General features: G+C 39.4%; 1 protein-coding gene across 1 annotated transcript in view; it reads left to right on the top strand.

Annotated features, from left to right (window-relative positions):
• The window catches only part of LOC109911043 (low-density lipoprotein receptor-related protein 1-like), a 1753343-nt gene that overhangs the window by 895457 nt on the left and 839591 nt on the right, over positions 1 to 18295 (top strand). Inside the window, exons 12-13 of the mRNA XM_048599379.1 lie at positions 1105 to 1285; positions 17950 to 18169. Of these exons, the coding sequence (XP_048455336.1) occupies positions 1105 to 1285; positions 17950 to 18169 (401 nt within the window). The remainder of the gene's footprint in view (positions 1 to 1104; positions 1286 to 17949; positions 18170 to 18295) is intronic.

Here is an 18295-nt window from a genome sequence, read left to right as displayed (position 1 = left end):
CTCAGAGGCAACTACACTACATTGGTGCAGTGCACTGGTTATTTTACAACTATCTTACAACAGGTTAGCTCCTGCCAGGTACACTCCTTTATATCCTGATGGTTGGAGCCTATCTCTCAATGTCTTTGAACCCCTTCAGGTTGTAACTTTTTATAAAATAATCATCACCTTCTCAAATGTTGGTTTTGTTAATGACATCTCTATTCTAAGAAGGTATTTTAAAAAATGAACCCCTTCAGGTTGTAACTTTTTTTTTCTCTGAACCGCTTCAGGTTGTAACTTTTTTATACAATAATCATCACCTTCTTAAGTGTTGATTTTGTTAATGACATCTCTATTCTCAGAAGGTATTTTAAAAAATGCATTTGTGAAGCAACTATTATTTCTGAGAAAATAAAGGAGAGGATTGAGATCACCAGAATGAGAGAAGAATTTGTTGGAAAACATAACTTCAAAATGCTTGTTTCAAAAATATCTAATGTTCCCAATCATTTGTTTTCAGCATTTTTCATTCTTATTTCCATATACGTAGTAAAGATGCTAGATCATAGGGCTGCTGTCTCATTAGAGAGAGACAGCTGGTGGTGGTTTCACCTGAGGGTCACCATGCTTCCTGTGCAGGGAAATTTTGAGAAAGAGAGTCCTTCATGGTACCATCAGCCATTATGGGAATTGAACCCATGCTGTTGGCATTATTCTGCATTGCAAACCAGTTATTTTTGATCAATGCCCTTTAGCTTTTTGTCTGTTAGACAGTAGAAAAACTAGACATCCAGAATTGCAATGTCTGAAACCATCTTCATTGTGTTATAAAGGAAGCTAATTAATCTATTCTGATTCAACAATGCTAAATACATGTTTTCTAATCTTTGTTATGTGCCATCTTGGTGTGCATTGTCAGCTTTGAACTGCAGAGAGATAACAACTTTTTGATGAAAACATCACCAAAGCTAATTTGTGCTCAGGAACTGCATCCCTGATTTGAACATGGCTCAAGTGGTGATCATAGGGCAAGTGAGATATATGACAGACTCACCCTGCTATGTCAACCTAATGCCATTTTACCTCCCAAACATCATCACCATTTTAAATTTTAATTTTCAGGTGTAGATAATGTTGAAGGCATCGCTGTGGACTGGATTGGGAATAACTTGTATTGGACAGATGATAGTTACAAGAAGTCTATAAGCGTAGCAAGACTAGAGAAGGCTTCTCAGACCAGGAAGACTTTGGTAGAAGGTGAAATGTCACATCCAAGAGCCATCGTTCTGGATCCAATGCATGGGTGAGTACTTTCTTTTAACCAGCTTCAAGAGGCTTCTTGTGATGTTAAAATCAGTAAGCCTTGTGTACGGGTCTCAATATGTTTTACATATAGAAATAATGTATGATCCCATAGAGGAATGGTGTGCATTAATACAGGTTGTACATTGTTATTGCTTAATAAAAGAATTCTTTTTGGCATCAGAGACCTAGAGTAATTTCACTGTAAATCTGCAAATGAGCAATTATAATATTTAACGTCTAATATAATGTTACCCATAAGATCATTTGTTTCCTGAAACAGTTCTTTATGTAGGCACAAAATGCAATGGAATAGAGGTTTTAAAAAGCAATTCCAGTCCAACTACACAAATAGAAGCAGAAATTACATACTGGAGTCAGCAAGATGTCAGCTGGACTGACTTATTACCTTAGAACTTGGATCACCCACGAAGAGGGGCACAATTTGCGTGCAGTGTGTGTTCCAGGCACCAAAATGGGAAATTTGTTTAGCCTGACTCATTTTTTAAAAAATGAGTTGCCAGAAACTCTTTAGGACAGCATGGTGGCTCAGTGGTTAGCACTGCTGCCTCACAGCGCCAGGGACCCGGGTTCGATTCCACCCTTGGGGCAACTGTCTGTGTGGAGTTTGCAGATTCTCCCCGTGTCTGCGTGGGTTTCCTCCGGGTGCTCCGGTTTCCTCCCACAGTTCAAAGATGTGCACGGTAGGTGGATTGGCCATGCTAAAGTGCCCATAGTGTTCAGGGATGTGTAGGTTAGGTGGCTAATAGGGGAAGGGTCTGGGTGGGATGCTCTGAGGGTCAGTGTGGACGTGTTGGGCTGAAGGGCCTGTTTCCACACTGTAGGGATTCTATGAAAAGTGCAAAGGTCAGTCACAGTGGCAGAAGAAGTGTGTGTGCTAGTGTTGGTAGTGGACAGCCAGTAAGATTGGCCATCTTAAATTATGGTCAAGGATCCACAGTATGGCTGGAAGGAGGGTGAAGACAATCACGAGGGAGCATGCTGCAGTTGGAATTATCCAAGATTTTAGTGTGGAGCTGGAGGAACAGTTTTCATTATTTTAATTATTTGTATAAAATATCTTTGTAGTTTTGGTAGCAGACCCTTTCAGGATTACAGATTAGACTACATGTGAACATGGTAATTTCAGGTTACCTGTGTCGAGTGTAAATGAGTTGCCATTTTGCATTTTCTGATTGCGTCCAAAGGGCCTCATAGCTGATTTTAGGCAGTTTTCACCAGGACAATTACTTTATACTGCTTTCAGACTTTTCCAAATAATATTTGGATGACCAATTTCCCACCTCCTCCCCTGAATGTGCTCACTCATGGTTGGATAAACTGCATGCTTGAATTGATGTCACAGAAATTTATTGTTCTGAGGAAGGGCCACTTGACCCCAAATGTTAACTCTGCTTTCTCTCCACAGATACTGCTGGATCTGCTGAGCTTTTCCAGCAATTTCTGTTTTTGTTTCCACAGAAACTTATGTTTGATTTTTGTCAAAGGAATATTTATTTAATAGAGTAGGGTAGAGATCATGGAACCTTATACTTCAAACAATCATAGAATCCCTACAATTTAGAAGCAGGCCATTCAGCCCATTGAATCACACTGACCCTCTGAAGAGCGCCCCATCCAGACCTACCTTATAACCCTGAATTTCCTAGGGTTAATCCACCTAACCTTCACATCCCTGGGCATTATGGGCAATTTAAGATCATTTGCACATTTTTGGACTGTGGGAGGAAACCCGAGCACACCCACACAGACATGGGGAGAAGGTGAAATCTCCACACAGCCAGCAGTCCAAGGGTGGAATTGAACCCAGGTCCCTGGCACTAACCACTGAGCTACCGTACCACCGGTTCCTATTATCAATAAGAAAATGTACTGATAATTTTATTTCTGAAGTTGTTATAATGTTTCCTTTTCTGAAAGAATTAAGAGACACCTGCTTCCATTTAATGCAAGTGACAGACTTTCAATAAGCGTGCTCAATTGTATTTTGGTCTCATTTGATATCTAGATATGTTGCCACAAAGCTTGATTGTGTTTTGACTGAATATTACATGGCCCTGTCAGGTGTGTTTCCATCAGGTGGGCATACAAAATAGGGTGTCAAGGTTCCACTTTCCCACCAACTCCTGCGCTGACCTCAATATCAAATAGGATGGACAGTGCTAATATTGGAAGCCGGCCCACCATGTGTTCATTAATCAATAAAGGTCAACTGAGCTTGTAAAAACTCTGCTAACCCTAATGTTCCCCAGCCCATGCCATTATACAGTTGGTTTTGGCAGGTGTTGGAGGTCTAACTTCTATTTTACAAATTTTTGAAATGGCAGAAAGGAAAGAATACTACCTTTATAGGATGTCCTTTGCCAATCAGGGGGCACCTCCCCAGAAGATAATGACCCCATTCCTTCCTAATCACATGTATTTTTAAATCCACTCTTCAAACCCCCTTCACCCTGTGTTGGCAAAGCCCACCTGTTCTCTGCCCCCAGCTTACCTCAGTACCAGGATCAATTGGGCATCCTTCATGGGCCTGCCTGTAGTCCCATCAGTGCCCACTATGGAGCTGTGGCTTTGCTGGAACTGCAGGACCTACTGACCAATAAACCATCACAGCACCTTCTCCCCATCCCAAAGATAGATTTATGCCTTCAAGGGTCACAAGTGTTATTTTCTATACCCAAACAGTTCCTTCAGTGAGCTATTTTCCACTTTCACTGGGCAGCTATGTGAGCGATGTCTCTGCTTTACTGAAGGAGCACTCACTGAAATCTGTTTTTGACACACCCATAGCCTTAGAGCAGGTGAAGGATGGCATGGCCAGTGAGTTTGAAAGTGATCATGGCGATGTGCTCATTTACATTGGGCTCTTTCAGGATTACAGCAAATGACAATTCCAAAAACTCTTAGATTACTCTCTACCGATGCTCTGAATACAATAAATACCAAATATATTTAATTGTCTCTTACAGGCCAGACATAATGAATAGAGGAGTGCAGGATGCCATTGACTTCACTCATATGACTTAGCAGAGACCATTTTGTAGATGCATAATTGTAGATATTAAAGTTGTCATATTCCCAGAGAACCATAGGGCTGCTCTCTCATTATTGAGAGATGATTGATCATGCTTTAACCTGAGGGTCAGTGGAGAAAGACAGACAAAAAAGAATGAGTTTGAGAGAGGTGATGGAATTGTGGAGTATGCTGAAACAATGTGCAAGAGTATGGGGAAATGGAAGGTAAATAGCCTCAGTCACAATGCTCATTTGCGGGCCAGGATGGACACAATGGGCTAAGTGGCCTTCAACAATTCCATAGCATTCTGTGAGACAGTCTTGTGTGATGAGGGGAGGTGGACTGTGAGGAGGAGGAGGAGGAAGTTGAGGTCTGAACATACTGATTAGTTCTTGCCCTGTTGCTAGTCTCAGACACCACTTAGGTGTTGCTGCCCACAATCATGCACCATCTTGTTTCACAGAACAAAATAAAGTATGTCAGGGTTTGTGGTACCATCTGCTTGCAAGGACATCGACCTGAAACATTAACTCTGTTTCTGTTTCCACAGAGGCTGACAGAACAGCTTAGTATTTCTAATATTTTCTATTTCTAATTTATATATAAATTCAAGCCTTCCTTATTCCCAAACATGATGAAAAATCAATTGCCTAAACACAAACTAAAAATGAGACCTAACCATCCAAGAGGGTCAGGATCAATATTGCAGAATGAATTATAAACTCTTTGAGTGGATCATCTGCCTTTATAGTTCCTGTCGTAACTCTGTTCCATTTATTTATAATCATTTAAAATGATCCATTACAACCTTAATGGCAAGACTGAAATTTATTCCTATATATCTTACCACTTCTTTGAGAGAATTTTCAATAATACCAATGGAAATGTTGTAGGAGTATTGGTTGAAATCCCACTTAAATGTAATTCATAAAGTCTGGAACATAAATCTAGTATAAGTGATGATGGCTTCCGAAGAAGTGTCATATCAGAATTAAAACATTAACTTTGTTTTTCCCTCTGTAGATGCTGCTGAAGTACTCCAGCACTTTGTGTTTTTATTCAGGTCTCTGGCATCTGCAGTATTTTGCTTATATTTCAGGAATAATAACTATGAAACCACCATCAATTATATTAAACAAAATCCATTTGGTTCATTTCTAGGAAAGAAATTTGTCATCTTTACTCAATTAGTCTTGCAGTTGACTCAGGACCAACATGATTGACTCTTGAATGCACTCTGAAATGGCCTAGTAAAACCATTTGTTTTAACAAACGGTTAGGGATAGGAAAGAAATAAATGGCCTTGCTAACAATGTTCATAATCCATGAAGGCTTAAGAATAAAGAAACTCTTTGGTTACTGTGCCTTAAGTCGTTACAACTAAGTCTATGGATGGTGCTTCTCCCAGAGACTCCTGTTTGCTTGTGTCCCTCCGTGGAAACTCTACTTTCTTCGTTTCTTCTGGCATTGGGCATCTACACTTCCACACTTGGGGTCTGCTACATTTTTGAGACCCTCATATCCTTAGTTTGTCATTATCCTTGAAAAAGGCTTTCTCACTGCCTGGAGTACCATAACCTGCTTATATACATAAATGTATACATTATACATTACACCGGAAACAGCTCTAATGCAGTATTCCTATTCTCTGCCTCTTCAAGTCTCAGTTACATGCTTCTGTTTGCTTTGCTGGCCTGATTTCACTGTATTTGCATATCATATCCCATTCTACAACAATGACCACAGTAATGTATCTACCTACTGTGGTGTTGGAGGGTTATTTTAACTTTATGACCCATTTGATTCCAGAACATTTTTTTCAGCATGTGTCAATCTGTGAATTTAAATGGGTATATTTTACCATATTTATTAAAATTAATTGTTTTCCTAAAAGGTACTATTTCCAAATTACTTGACTCAATAAAGCAATGAGCACTTTCACAGAAAGTGGTTGTTTAGAGGTTTTATTTGTGGCCAACTATTGTATGTTTCCAAAGTTACTTGGTCACAACTATTCCTCTTGATGCATTTAATGCTACTGGAATTTAAAGGTAATTTATTGCATCTTAGTGATAAGAAAAGTACTTGTAGCAACGTTGTAATTTTACAGCTCTCCCTGTGCTGTCAGTAAAATATTGGACTTGGCAGTGTGCCTGAAAGGGCTGGAATTCTTAAAAATCATCTCCCAAATTTTCTTCTTATGAAGTGTAAATACCAGGACAGGCATAAATCTAGCCTCGGGGAAGGTTCATTGCTGTTTTTATCTATTTACTTCTAAGCCAAGAAATAAATGCTGATCTGCAATATGTCAGGAGTGATTATTATTTTTTTCTTTTTGTTGTCTGTGAAAGGTGTGGGTAGGATCTAAACAAAACCACTTATCTCATGAGTGGAGTGAAAAGCCTAGTGCCACATATTAACTGAATGGCACCTTGACTTGTCCCTATTTCTCTAAAGAATGGATCCCATCTTAAAATTTCAGTTTCACCATTATTGTCTGATGTGACCTGAACTCTGCAGAGCAACTCCGTTTTGTTTTGATTGCAGCCTTGGGATGTTATCAAAGTCTTGCAGTCTGAGACTGATCAAAATCTCGGTTGCTAAGTTGGCCACAGGCTTACTTTCATAAATATTGATATCAAAAGAAAATCACCCAGGGCAGAATTATTCTGTTTTCGGTAAGAGTGTTCTCTTGAGTGAGATTCATGAGGCCCGGTCTGACATGACTCAAAGCCAAATTTATCATGCAATCATCCGGCCTTCGCTTCATTAATTATGCAACTGTGTTCTTGGGTGCCTTTCCAATTGTGCAGATTTGATGAAGAGTCACTGAACTTGAAATGTTGACTCTGCTTTCTTTCTGCAGATTCTGAGTTTCTCCTGCACTTTTTTTTTTAGTATCCTTTCCTGTTTACAAATGCTCCTGACTCTATGGGAGGCATTTTCATGTCCATGTGTGCAGTCTTGGATCTTTGGAAATATGGCAACATCCCCAAAACCTCTGGCTCTTTCAGTCTAATTGATGTTCTCCTTACTAAATAGGATAAACTCATGGATCATCTGTGAACATCTTGACGCAGTGCTGCACTGTTGGATACAATATCTCATGCAAGCCTCCAGTTGATGCCTGGAAGGACACTGGGGTGAAAAAAAATCAGTATCCATTGACTCAACTTGATGCTACACCTTAGCTAGTTTGTCACAGATTGATGTGAATGTGTCCCTGGAGAAACAGAGCATCCCAGGCACTGCTGACATGATTATGCAGGCCGACCTTGGCAAATACACCATCTTGGAAGGAAAGTGCATTCTCCGACTTCTGAATGTCTTCCGTTTTATTTTTAGTCTCCCCTCTGTAAGCTCTTGCTCAGCAGTTGGTTGAACAAATTCTCTACTTCTAGAAACATTTGTCCCTAGCCAGTTACATTCCTCTTTCTCCTTCTCTCCTCCTCAGCGGGGAAGCAGTCCCTAATGGAATGGAGAAGACAGTGATTTCTAGCACAAGTTCTCTAGTGCCGAATTTTATTTGCAGCATTTCGCTTTACCTCCCAAAGGAAATGCCTAATGCAGGTTGAAAAGCAAAGATAAATTAGCAATGCAAAAAAAAAGTCTTCAAAAACTGTTCTGCTAAATTCAGCCATTGTCCCACTTGCAGCCTTTATATCCTTTGCAACACTGATAAAAATGTGACTCACACCAACCATACTGTCAGTTCAGCTACCATACTCTGGCATGGGCAACTTATTATTTGGCTTGTTGATCTGTTTCAAATAACCTTTAATTAGATTTTTAAAACTGGTGCCCATGCTGCTAATTTTAATATCTGTGGAGTGGGATGTTCGCATTTTAATGTTGTGTGACTTTTCGTTGTGACATCTGATTTCACAAATGCGCGGATGCTTTGATCTCCAGACATAAAATTAAACCCATTGTTTGATGGTTCAAAAACACAGGGAATGAATTTGATCCATTCTTTGGAAAAGTTGTTTGTAAATTATGTCAAAAGCCATCAACATACTAAGAGAACTTAGTTGTGGAAAGATGATACTGATGTGACTGATGACACAGATAATAATGATGAAGGCAAATAAGATTTGCGCAATAAAGTTATTCAACAAGGTTATAGGACAAATCGGTTAAGTGATTCAAATTATGATCAGTGTGATATTAAAGAATTTCAACATGTTGGCTAGATATGCACGCAATAGAATGTTGACTCGAGTTGTATATCAGGATCATATTGAGATCCTGACACACTTAATTCTGAGGGAATTGTGTGGGAAATTGTAAATTCAGATGAGCAATTCTCCTGCATCTAGAATTCTTCAAGAAAGCTCCTTAATGTGGGAGAATTTAAAATGGCGATGACTCAACTAAGCTTTATAGTTACACAGGAAAGTTTAGAGGTTTAAAAACCTACTCTAACTCCTGAGTAACTATTAAACTTCATCCTTGACTCTACACTGAGACCTGCACCCCCCCACACACCTCCCCCCCCCCACCCCGCCCCTGACCCTGCCACCAACCAAGCCAACCATTCCCTGTGCTGACACAAGCCCCACACCCACTGGATCCATCTCCCTCCCCTATTACCAGCAGATCCACACATCGCCAAGCCTCAAGTCATCATTTTCCTCTACCCTGACCACTCCTAAAGAGCCAAAAACTAAACAACTTTGTCCTACACACCCCACCCCTGCCACCAAACCAATCTCACTACACTTGATCGCCCATCTCCATGCCATCCAACCTGACATATACCCCATTCTGGCATATCTATATGTAGGCTAGAAAAATCCAATTGGCAAAAATACCCCAGATGAGGTATTCATTGATTGCTCTCCAGATAGGCCCTTCATCAGAAGCCTTCCTGCTCCTATGATGCTGCTTGGCCTGCTGTGTTCATCCAGCTCTACACCTTGTTATCTCAAATTCTCTAGCATCTGCAGTTCCTACTATCTCAGTTTCTTACAGCAGCCCATTCTGGAATCCATCAGAGACCAGATATACTAAACTCCGTCTAGTGTCGTGAGCCAAGTTCAATTAAGGGCCACAGAGTGAAGGCACATCCAGTTAATGGCAACCACAATTTGATTGAATTTTACATGCATTTTAAAAGAGAGAAGATCCAGTCCAGGACCAGTACTTTAAACTTATTTAAGAGCAAATAAGTGCACATGAAAGCTGAAATAACTGAAGTAAACTGAGTACTGAACTAATGGATAGAACAATAGAGAAGCAGTTGCAGACATTTAAGGGAGATATTTCAGTATACTCAGAGTATAAATTTAGATATTTGGAGACTTTGGATTGTTTTGCTATTTTTTTTCCATATTTGTGATGACTCTGGGCATAGTAGAGCTTTGTTTTCTCTGCAGAAACCCAATGAGTTGTGACAAAGTCTGGGGACTTGTCCAGAATATTTTGGAATAAAGACTATGTTAAATTAGGCATGGAGTTGGTGAGTGAAAAAGGGAAAGAAGGTAACTCCAGGTGTTGAACTGTCAAAACTAAAGTGGCACTGAGATTGCTAAAGCATTTCTGCAAGATGTCCCTGATGAATTTACAAAGGTCACAAAAGTCAGTTGATTGAATAGGCAAGTAAATTAGAAGTGGCATTGCCAAACAGGCAGGGCAAAGGCAGTATAAATAACTGAAAGAATTACGCAACAATGATTAGCTACTCTAAATAGTGAGAAATAGGTGTCAGTTCATATTGGGGGACTGGAGGTGAGGAAGGATTAAAAGATTGTAAACTGAAGATTGCACACTGTCAACATGCCCTGGAGGCAAATCCTGGAGCAGTGACAGGTGCGGAGAGTGAGCCCCAGCACAGCACATGGGGAGCGAGTCCTGGCACAGTGCTTGGGCTGCAAGCCCTGAACAGGCGAGGGCAGTGAGCAGGGATTGAGTCCTGGCATAGTGCTTGTGCTGTAAGCCCTGGACAGGTGAGGGTAGCAAGCCCCGAAGCAGTACGCGGGGAGCAAGTCCTGAACTGGCGAGGGCAGCAAGCGGGGAGCGAGTCCTGGCACAGTGCGTGGGCTGTGAGCCCTGGACAGGTGAGGGCAGCGAGCAGGGAGCGAGTCCTGATGCAGTGCGCAGGCTGTAAGCCCTGGACAGGCGAGGGCAGCGAGCAGGGAGCGAGTCCTGACACAGTGCATAGGCTGTGAGCCCTGGACAGGTGAGGGTAGCGAGCCCTGGCACACTGCACAGGCTGTGAGCACTGGACCGCTGAGGGCAGCAAGCGGGGAGTGAGTCCTGGAGTAGTGCGAGGGCAGTGAGCCCCATGACAGCTCACGGGGACCGGGTCCCGGAGCAGTGCAGACTGTGAGTCCTGGGTGGAGACCCGTACAGTGAAGGCGGTCCTGGAACTTACCTTGGAGCAACTGAGTGCCGGTATGGAGCAGACTGAAGGCTTGGAGTGGAATGGGGATGGCTGTAGGATTGGGGTCTTGCGTGGGTGGTCAAACCACGTGCAGAGGCACTGCGCTGAGCTGCTACAATATAATGTTTACTTGAAATTTTTTATTTGACTGTAATGTCAATCCTTTAACGATGTCATATTTCGAAATTACTTTTTAAACTCCATAAAGTAATGCAACTACATTTTATTCCTCTTTTGTATGCAAGATTTGTAACTAGGTACTTGTACCTAAGATGGCACCGTAAGAGGCAGATATTGTAAAAGCTTTTCACTGTATTATGGAGTACACATGTCGATAAAGGATATTCCATACAGGCCCACAGAACATGGACGCATTCTTTAAATCATTTCAGAAATTGCTGAGAAAAATAAATTGACCAAAGTAAAACTGAACAGATGCCTCTTTATCCACAGCACATTTCACTCCTTCAAAAGCATGGTTTCTCTTTGTCAAAACCAGGCTGACTCTTTCTAATTACCTAAAGTTTTGTCCAACTATAACATCATCAGTGATTGATTCCAGCATCTTCTCTACAATAGAGCTACTGACCGACAGATTTCTGTTCTCTGCATCCCTCCCCTTTTGAAGAGAGGGATTACATTTGTTTCTATCCATTGGAAATTTTCCAAAATCCAGAAATATTTCAAAATTCACAGCAACACATCCACTGCCAGATAAGCAACATTTATTTAAGATGTTAGGATGAAGTCAATCAGGGCCAGGGGACTTGGTTGTGATAAGTTCTTTATTTTAGTTTCCTTCAATTCCTTTAGTTGTGAACTGTTGAGTTTGTTTGCTCAGTGATGCACATCTCTGGCTAAACCAGCATTTATTGCCCATCTTTAATTGCCTAGAGGGCAGTTAAGAGTCAACCACATTGCTGTGGGTCTGGAGTCATTTGGAGACAGCACTTGGTAAGGATGGTAGATCTCCTTCCCTAAATGACATTAGTGAACCAAATGGGTTTTTCCTGACAATTGACAATGATTTCATGGCCATCAAAAGACCCTTGATTCCAGATTTTCATTGAATTCAAATTCCACTATCTGCCGTGGCAGGATTTGAACCTATGTTCCTGGAACATTTGCTGATTTTCTGGATTAATAGTGTAGCAATAAAACCACTCGGCCATTGCCTCCCCATATCATTGGTATCTTAAATCTTATCCACTTATTCCTGGGTCACTGTTTTTAAAAGGATTTTATTCTGCCTTCAAAGGGGCATTTTCAGTGATAGGTGAATTGAATACAGGTACCATTACTGGAGACTTTTTTACGTTTTTAAAGATAAGCTAGATATTTCTTTGAACAATAAAGGAATTAAGGGATACGGTGAGAACGCGGGTAAGTGGATCTCAGTCCATGAAAAGATCAGCCATGATCTTATTGAATGGCGGAGCAGGCTCGAAGGGCTGGACGGCCTACTCCTGCTCCTCGTTCTTATGTTCTTATGTTTAAATCAGAATCTACCATTTTAGACCAGTCCAAAGTAAAGGAAATAAAATGCTGCCATCTTTACTGAATCTGTAAGTCTGAATTATATGCACAGTCCATGTTTCTACCAACAAATGTTTACTCATTCATCTCTGTGTCTGTAATTCCTTTTGAGAGCAAAACATTTGATGTGGTTTAAAGCTCTTAATCATGAAATAGGAAGTTGATGTGTCATAGCTTTTTTAAAATAGAAATTGTTTCTCTTTCCACCTGTATTCAGTTTTCTTTTTTTTAATAAAAAACCAGCTGATGTAAAGTTTCTGGAATCTCATTTGTTCACCTTGCATTTCTCAAATATTTTTTTTGCCGCATCTTCTTCACTTTATTCATCACTTTGCAGTAACAAGTCCAAAGAAATGCAGAGTCTGGGCAGTGGTGTAGATTATCTTCCTCTTGATGTATCTATGCCTAAGGCTTGGATATTTTAATCAGATTATATTTTTTGATTTGTATCCTTTCCTGTAATGGTTTTTAGAATGGGTATGGTTAGTTTAGCATAGGTATGATTAGTAAGTTTGCAGATGACACCAAAATTGGAGGTGTAGTGGACTGCAAAAAATATTACCTCAGAGTACAATAGGATCTTCATCAGATGGGCCAATAGGTGAGGAGTGGCAGATTGAGTTTAATTTAGATAAGTGTGAGGTGCTGCATTTTGGAAAGGCAAATCAGGACAGGACTTATACACTTAATGGTAAGGTCCTGGGGAATGTTGCTGAACAAAGGGACCTTGGAGCACAGATTCATAGTTCCTTGAAAGTGGAATCACAGGTAAATAGGATAGTCCTTATTGGTTAGTGCATTGACTAGAGGAGTTGGAGGTCATGTTGAGGCTGTACAGGATGTTGGTTAAGCCACTTTTGGAATATTGTGTGCAGTTCTGGTCTCCCTACTTTAGGAAGGATGTTGTGAAACTTGAGAGGGTTTAGAATATATATACAAGAATGTTGCGAGGGGTGGGGGGTTTGAGCTATCGGGAGAGTTTGACTAGGTTGGGGTTAATTTCCCAGGAGTGTCAGAGGCTGAGGACTGACCTTATAGAGGTTTATAAAATCATGAGGGGCATGTATAGGGTCAATGAACAAGCTCTTTTCCCTGGGGTGGGGGAGTCCAAAACTAGAGAGCATAGGTTTAAGGTGAGATGGGAAAGATTTAAATTGGACCTAAGGAGCAACTTTTTTCACGTAGAGAGTGGCATGTGTATGGAATAAGCTGCCAGAGGAAGTGGTACAGGCTGGTACAATTACAACATTTAAAAGGCATCTGGATGGGTATATGAAGATGAAGGGTTTAGAGGGATATGGGCCAAATGCTGGCAAATGGGACTCGATTTATCTGATCAGCGTGGATGAATTGGACCAAAGGCTCTGTTTCTCCGCTGTACATCTCGATGACTTCATGTCTCTAATTACCCTTTTAGGTGCTTATAATTTTTACATAGAATAAACCACCAAATTACACCAAGTTGCAAAGCAAAGGGGTTTTATACCTTTAGACTGGGTATAGTGGCTGAGCATATGGAAAATGAGTTATGTTGCCGTGATATCTAATCACCTGGAACTGGAGCCTAAATCTGTCAAGTTTCAAACAAGATGTCCTCTCTTTCTATCTTCTTAGTTGAATAAAATCTGTTGATATTCATTTCAAGGGTGTTGATCTTGTGTCACTACACAAGCCACATAATTGAATAGAATAATCACGTTTGACTTTTTTTTAAAATCTGTAAATATTTTAAAGTTTTATAATAATCACCTATTTACCAAAACAGCAACATTGAATTGAACACCTGTGTTAAAATCAACAAAATCCCAAGAACTGTGAGTCTATTTTGCAGATGACAAAGGTGCATTGTTGGCCCACGGAATGCTAATAATGATGTACACTTCGTACTCGAGATTCATGTTGCTTCTGTCTGATGTGTGGACTGCAGAATTAGATGTCAATCAAAATACCCATTGTAAAATTACTTTGCATATCAACAAATATATCTGCATTGTTTACTTTTCCAAGAAAAAAAAACAGCAGGACAGAAACCAATGTTGTTTAGGAACTGATGAAAGTAATCTTAAGGTAAAGTTTGAGTCCTCATTAATTTTAATCAGATGTCATAATTCTTTACTGTTTAGGGTATCCATTAAGCAAAATGTCTTCTCTCAGCATTTCATCAGAACAGAAAATTTAAGATGGATGAGTTACAAAATAAAATCAATTTCTTCTCAAGTTGTCCCATGAGTATGTCAGCTAAGTAAACAAATTCCACTTGTCAGTATATATTAGATATAACAATACCTGCTTTTCACTGATTTTTAACCAAAAAAAAATACTGTGCCAAAAAATTTCCAATCATGGCCTTTATAGTCACTTGTTCCATTAAAAAAAGCAAACAAACTCAAGTTTATGAGGATCTAGTTTGAAGAAAAAATTAAATGATATTTCAGCAATGTGAGATATAGGTATTGTAAATCATAAAATGGACTTTTTCAACTACTAATGATTAATGTACTTCCATAGAAAATTCTTCAGCTTCATTTCATAATGTCTTCCTGCCTTGATATGTAACACATTAATGTATATGAGACAGGTTGCATATCTGGTTTCAGTGTATATCTATTAATATAGTTTGAGTAGCACAAAAGTCACTACCAAGTGGGTGTGCCTGCTGCTTCCTGCACCAGTTACTTATTTTTATGTCCCAGAAACCAATGCCTGATTTAAAGATGTTAGCTCTGTTATAAAAAATGTAGCAATGTCTTTAATTATCAACAAACTCAAAACACCTTAACTGGTCTGTCATAAGCATCTCCGTGATTTTATCTGCTCCTCTACATTGAATAGGTTCAATGGCAAGTTAGAATTTATTTTTGTTGCTATCTGGGTTAGCTTTTCTTCCAAGAAAATTTGAGAAATAGATTAACATGTGGACCCACAGCACACAGCCATTGTAAATCTATTTGCATTTCCCCAGGAGAGAGGGAAACAATCTGACAAAACTGTCTAAGAAAATGCTTAGAAGTTGTAATATATGAAACTCTTTGGAATGGTATACCTGGAGTTGCAGTCTGGGTCGAGGTTCAACTGAGACTGGAAAATTGAGCAGAACTCAATGGGGCCTGGTTTCTGTTCTTTTTCTTTAAATCACACCAATTTTTTTAACAAGGTGGATTATGATGGGGGAGGTGATGGCTTAATGGCATTATCACTGGACTGTTAATTCAGAGACTCAGATAATGTTCTGGGGACCTGGGTTCAAATCCTGCCATGGCAGATGGTGGAATTTGAATTTAATAAATATCTGGAATTAAGAGTCTGATGATGACCGTGAATCCATTGTTGATTGTTGGAAAAACCCATCTGGTTCACAAATGTTCTTTAGGGAAGGAATCTGCCACCCTTACCTGGTCTGGCTCACATGTGACTCCAGACACACAGCAATGTGGTTGACTCTTAACTGCCCTCTTAGCAATTAGGGATGGGCAATAAATGCTGCCTAGCCAGTGACGCCCTCATCCCGTGAATGAATTTTAAAAAATGAACAGATTTCCAATCACAACATCTACTCACGTAGTGTTCTGAAGAATTTCGTGCTTGACTCTAGAGATTCTATCTGATACATTTGAGCAGGGCCTCAGTAAAGCTCTTACCTAATTGATAAAGACTGGTGCTCTCATCACCACAATGTCATCAACAAAATCTTGAAGGATAATTCACCAGATGTATGGAGTACCACCAGCTGCAAGGACATCTCCAAAACATATTTCTTCCTGATTTGGAACTGTACTGCTGTTCCTTCATTGACCCTGCATTAAAATCCTGGAATTTTCTTCCTACCTAATGTGCTTTATTGTTTTCTATATGCTAGCCTACATAATATATAATACAGGGAGTTGGGTTGTATTGAGTCAGATATCTGAAAATTTATTAACAACTAACTACGCACACCATATTGTCTCACAGTTCCAAATCAGGAAGAAACATGTTTAGAAGATGTCCTTGTAGCCAGTGGTACTCCATACATCTGGTGACGTTATGCACACCATATTGTCTCACAAGATGTCTACAATATGTACACAATCCGTTATATGCTCAAGAGGGGAGGTGATGGCCGAGTGATAATATTGCTGGATTGTTAATCCAGAGACCCAGGAAATATTATGGGGACAAGGGTTCAAATCCCACCATGGAGGCATTTGATTTCAATAAAAATCTGGAATCAAGAGTCTAATGATGACAATGAAACCATTGTCTCATATGGCCTACATGTGACTCCAGACCCTAAGCAATGTAGTTGACTCTTAACTTCCCTCCGGGATGGGCAATAAATACCAGTGATGCCCTTATCCCCGAATGAAGTTTTAAAAATGATATTACTATCATTTTGCACAAGTAATTGATTACCTAACTGACTGGCAGGTTGAATACCAAGTGAAGGCACAGAAAGTAAGATAGAGAATTTTTACACTGGAGCATGGTCATGATGTCATCCAAGTGTTTTGAAGATATCTTATTTTTCTGAGATTTGGACACTAATACATCTCTAATTACTGAGGGAATTTCTATATTTCAAGGGCTGCAGCAATTAAAGACAGTGGTTCATCAGCAAGCAACTTCTTTAGAGCTATTAGGAATGGGGGAAAAAATGGAAAAAATGAATACACAAAATTAAACTCAAATTATGCAAGTCGTAATATGTAAACAATAGTATCATGACCCATTATTACCTGGCCAATCTTTGGAAAATCCAACCCTGTGTCTTTACTTCTGAAATAGTAGTTTGAAGCATGTGCATTGAATAAATGTACATGGTTGTACATGTATTATACGGTATCAACAGCAGAGAAGTGGTTCTCAAAGGATTGCAAGAGTATTGCTGTCAGTATTGCTAGCCCCATTACAGTCCCTCAGGAGACAGTACTTGATTCATGCGCGTGATGCATATAAGGAGAGATCTATACTGTCATGCCAGATACTGATCCCAGCTGCATTGAGAAAATTTTAAGCTGACTTTATTTAGCATGCTTCAGCATGTTTTATCATCATTCAGCTTAGTCACATTTTTTGGGACCATACAGTCTTTAACTCAGTCAAAAATGTTGACTATTTAAGTGTAAAGAAAACATATCATTTATAGATCTAACATAAAATTCACAGGATATAATTGTTAAACTTAAACTGTAGCATTTTTGACCGTTAGATTTCAATAGTCAAAGAATATAATTTTCAGGAAACCTCTTTTATTAATAGCTAAAGGTTTCATTCATTAACCTAAAATATTTGTTAAATCAAAATGAATATACCTATATTTGTATGTTTACTAGACTCAACAACCTATACTTAGCCTAAGCAATTTTTTGATAGTAGACACCAAAGAAAGAACAAACTTGAACATGTGTAAGATTAGTTATTTTTAAATTTAGGAATATTCTTTGGGGTATCACTATAATGTACCTTTGCTCTTTCTGTATATTATTTTAAATGTAATATGCTGTATCATCTGTGTCTTGTACAACTTAGTATTTCAGATAATGTGCAAGTTATAACTGTGACTTTATATCACATACGCTGATAATCATAACTCTATTCCTTTCTGGATATGTGGTAAAAGAACTGTTAGTCAAAGATTTCAGACAGCACAGCACAGAGATTTTATCAAATATAACTTATTGTATTTTTCACAATGAAAATGTAATGTGTGTTACTGCTTTGTATGCAGATGGATGTACTGGACAGATTGGGAAGAGGAAGAAATAGACAACATGACAGGAAGAATTGAGAAAGCGTGGATGGATGGTTCCAATCGACAGTTGTTTGTGACAACAATGATGCTATGGCCTAATGGTTTAACCCTAGACTACATCAATGGAATACTGTATTGGTGTGATGCGTACTATGATCACATTGAAAGGATTTTTTTAAATGGCACAGATAGAATGGTGAGTGTACTTTTTTTGTACCATTGAAAACATATATGTAATTCATGGCACTAAGACCCAAATTTTAAAAAAAATTACAATTAAGAGAACAAAACTTCAAACAAAAAATCAAAATCTGTCCCCTAA

This window comes from Rhincodon typus, chromosome 7, assembly GCF_021869965.1.
Source record: "Rhincodon typus isolate 14 chromosome 7, sRhiTyp1.1, whole genome shotgun sequence".
Lineage (NCBI taxonomy): Eukaryota > Metazoa > Chordata > Chondrichthyes > Orectolobiformes > Rhincodontidae > Rhincodon > Rhincodon typus.
The sequence above is the reverse complement of the archived record's forward strand: the minus strand, read 5'-3'. Positions and strand labels throughout refer to the sequence as shown.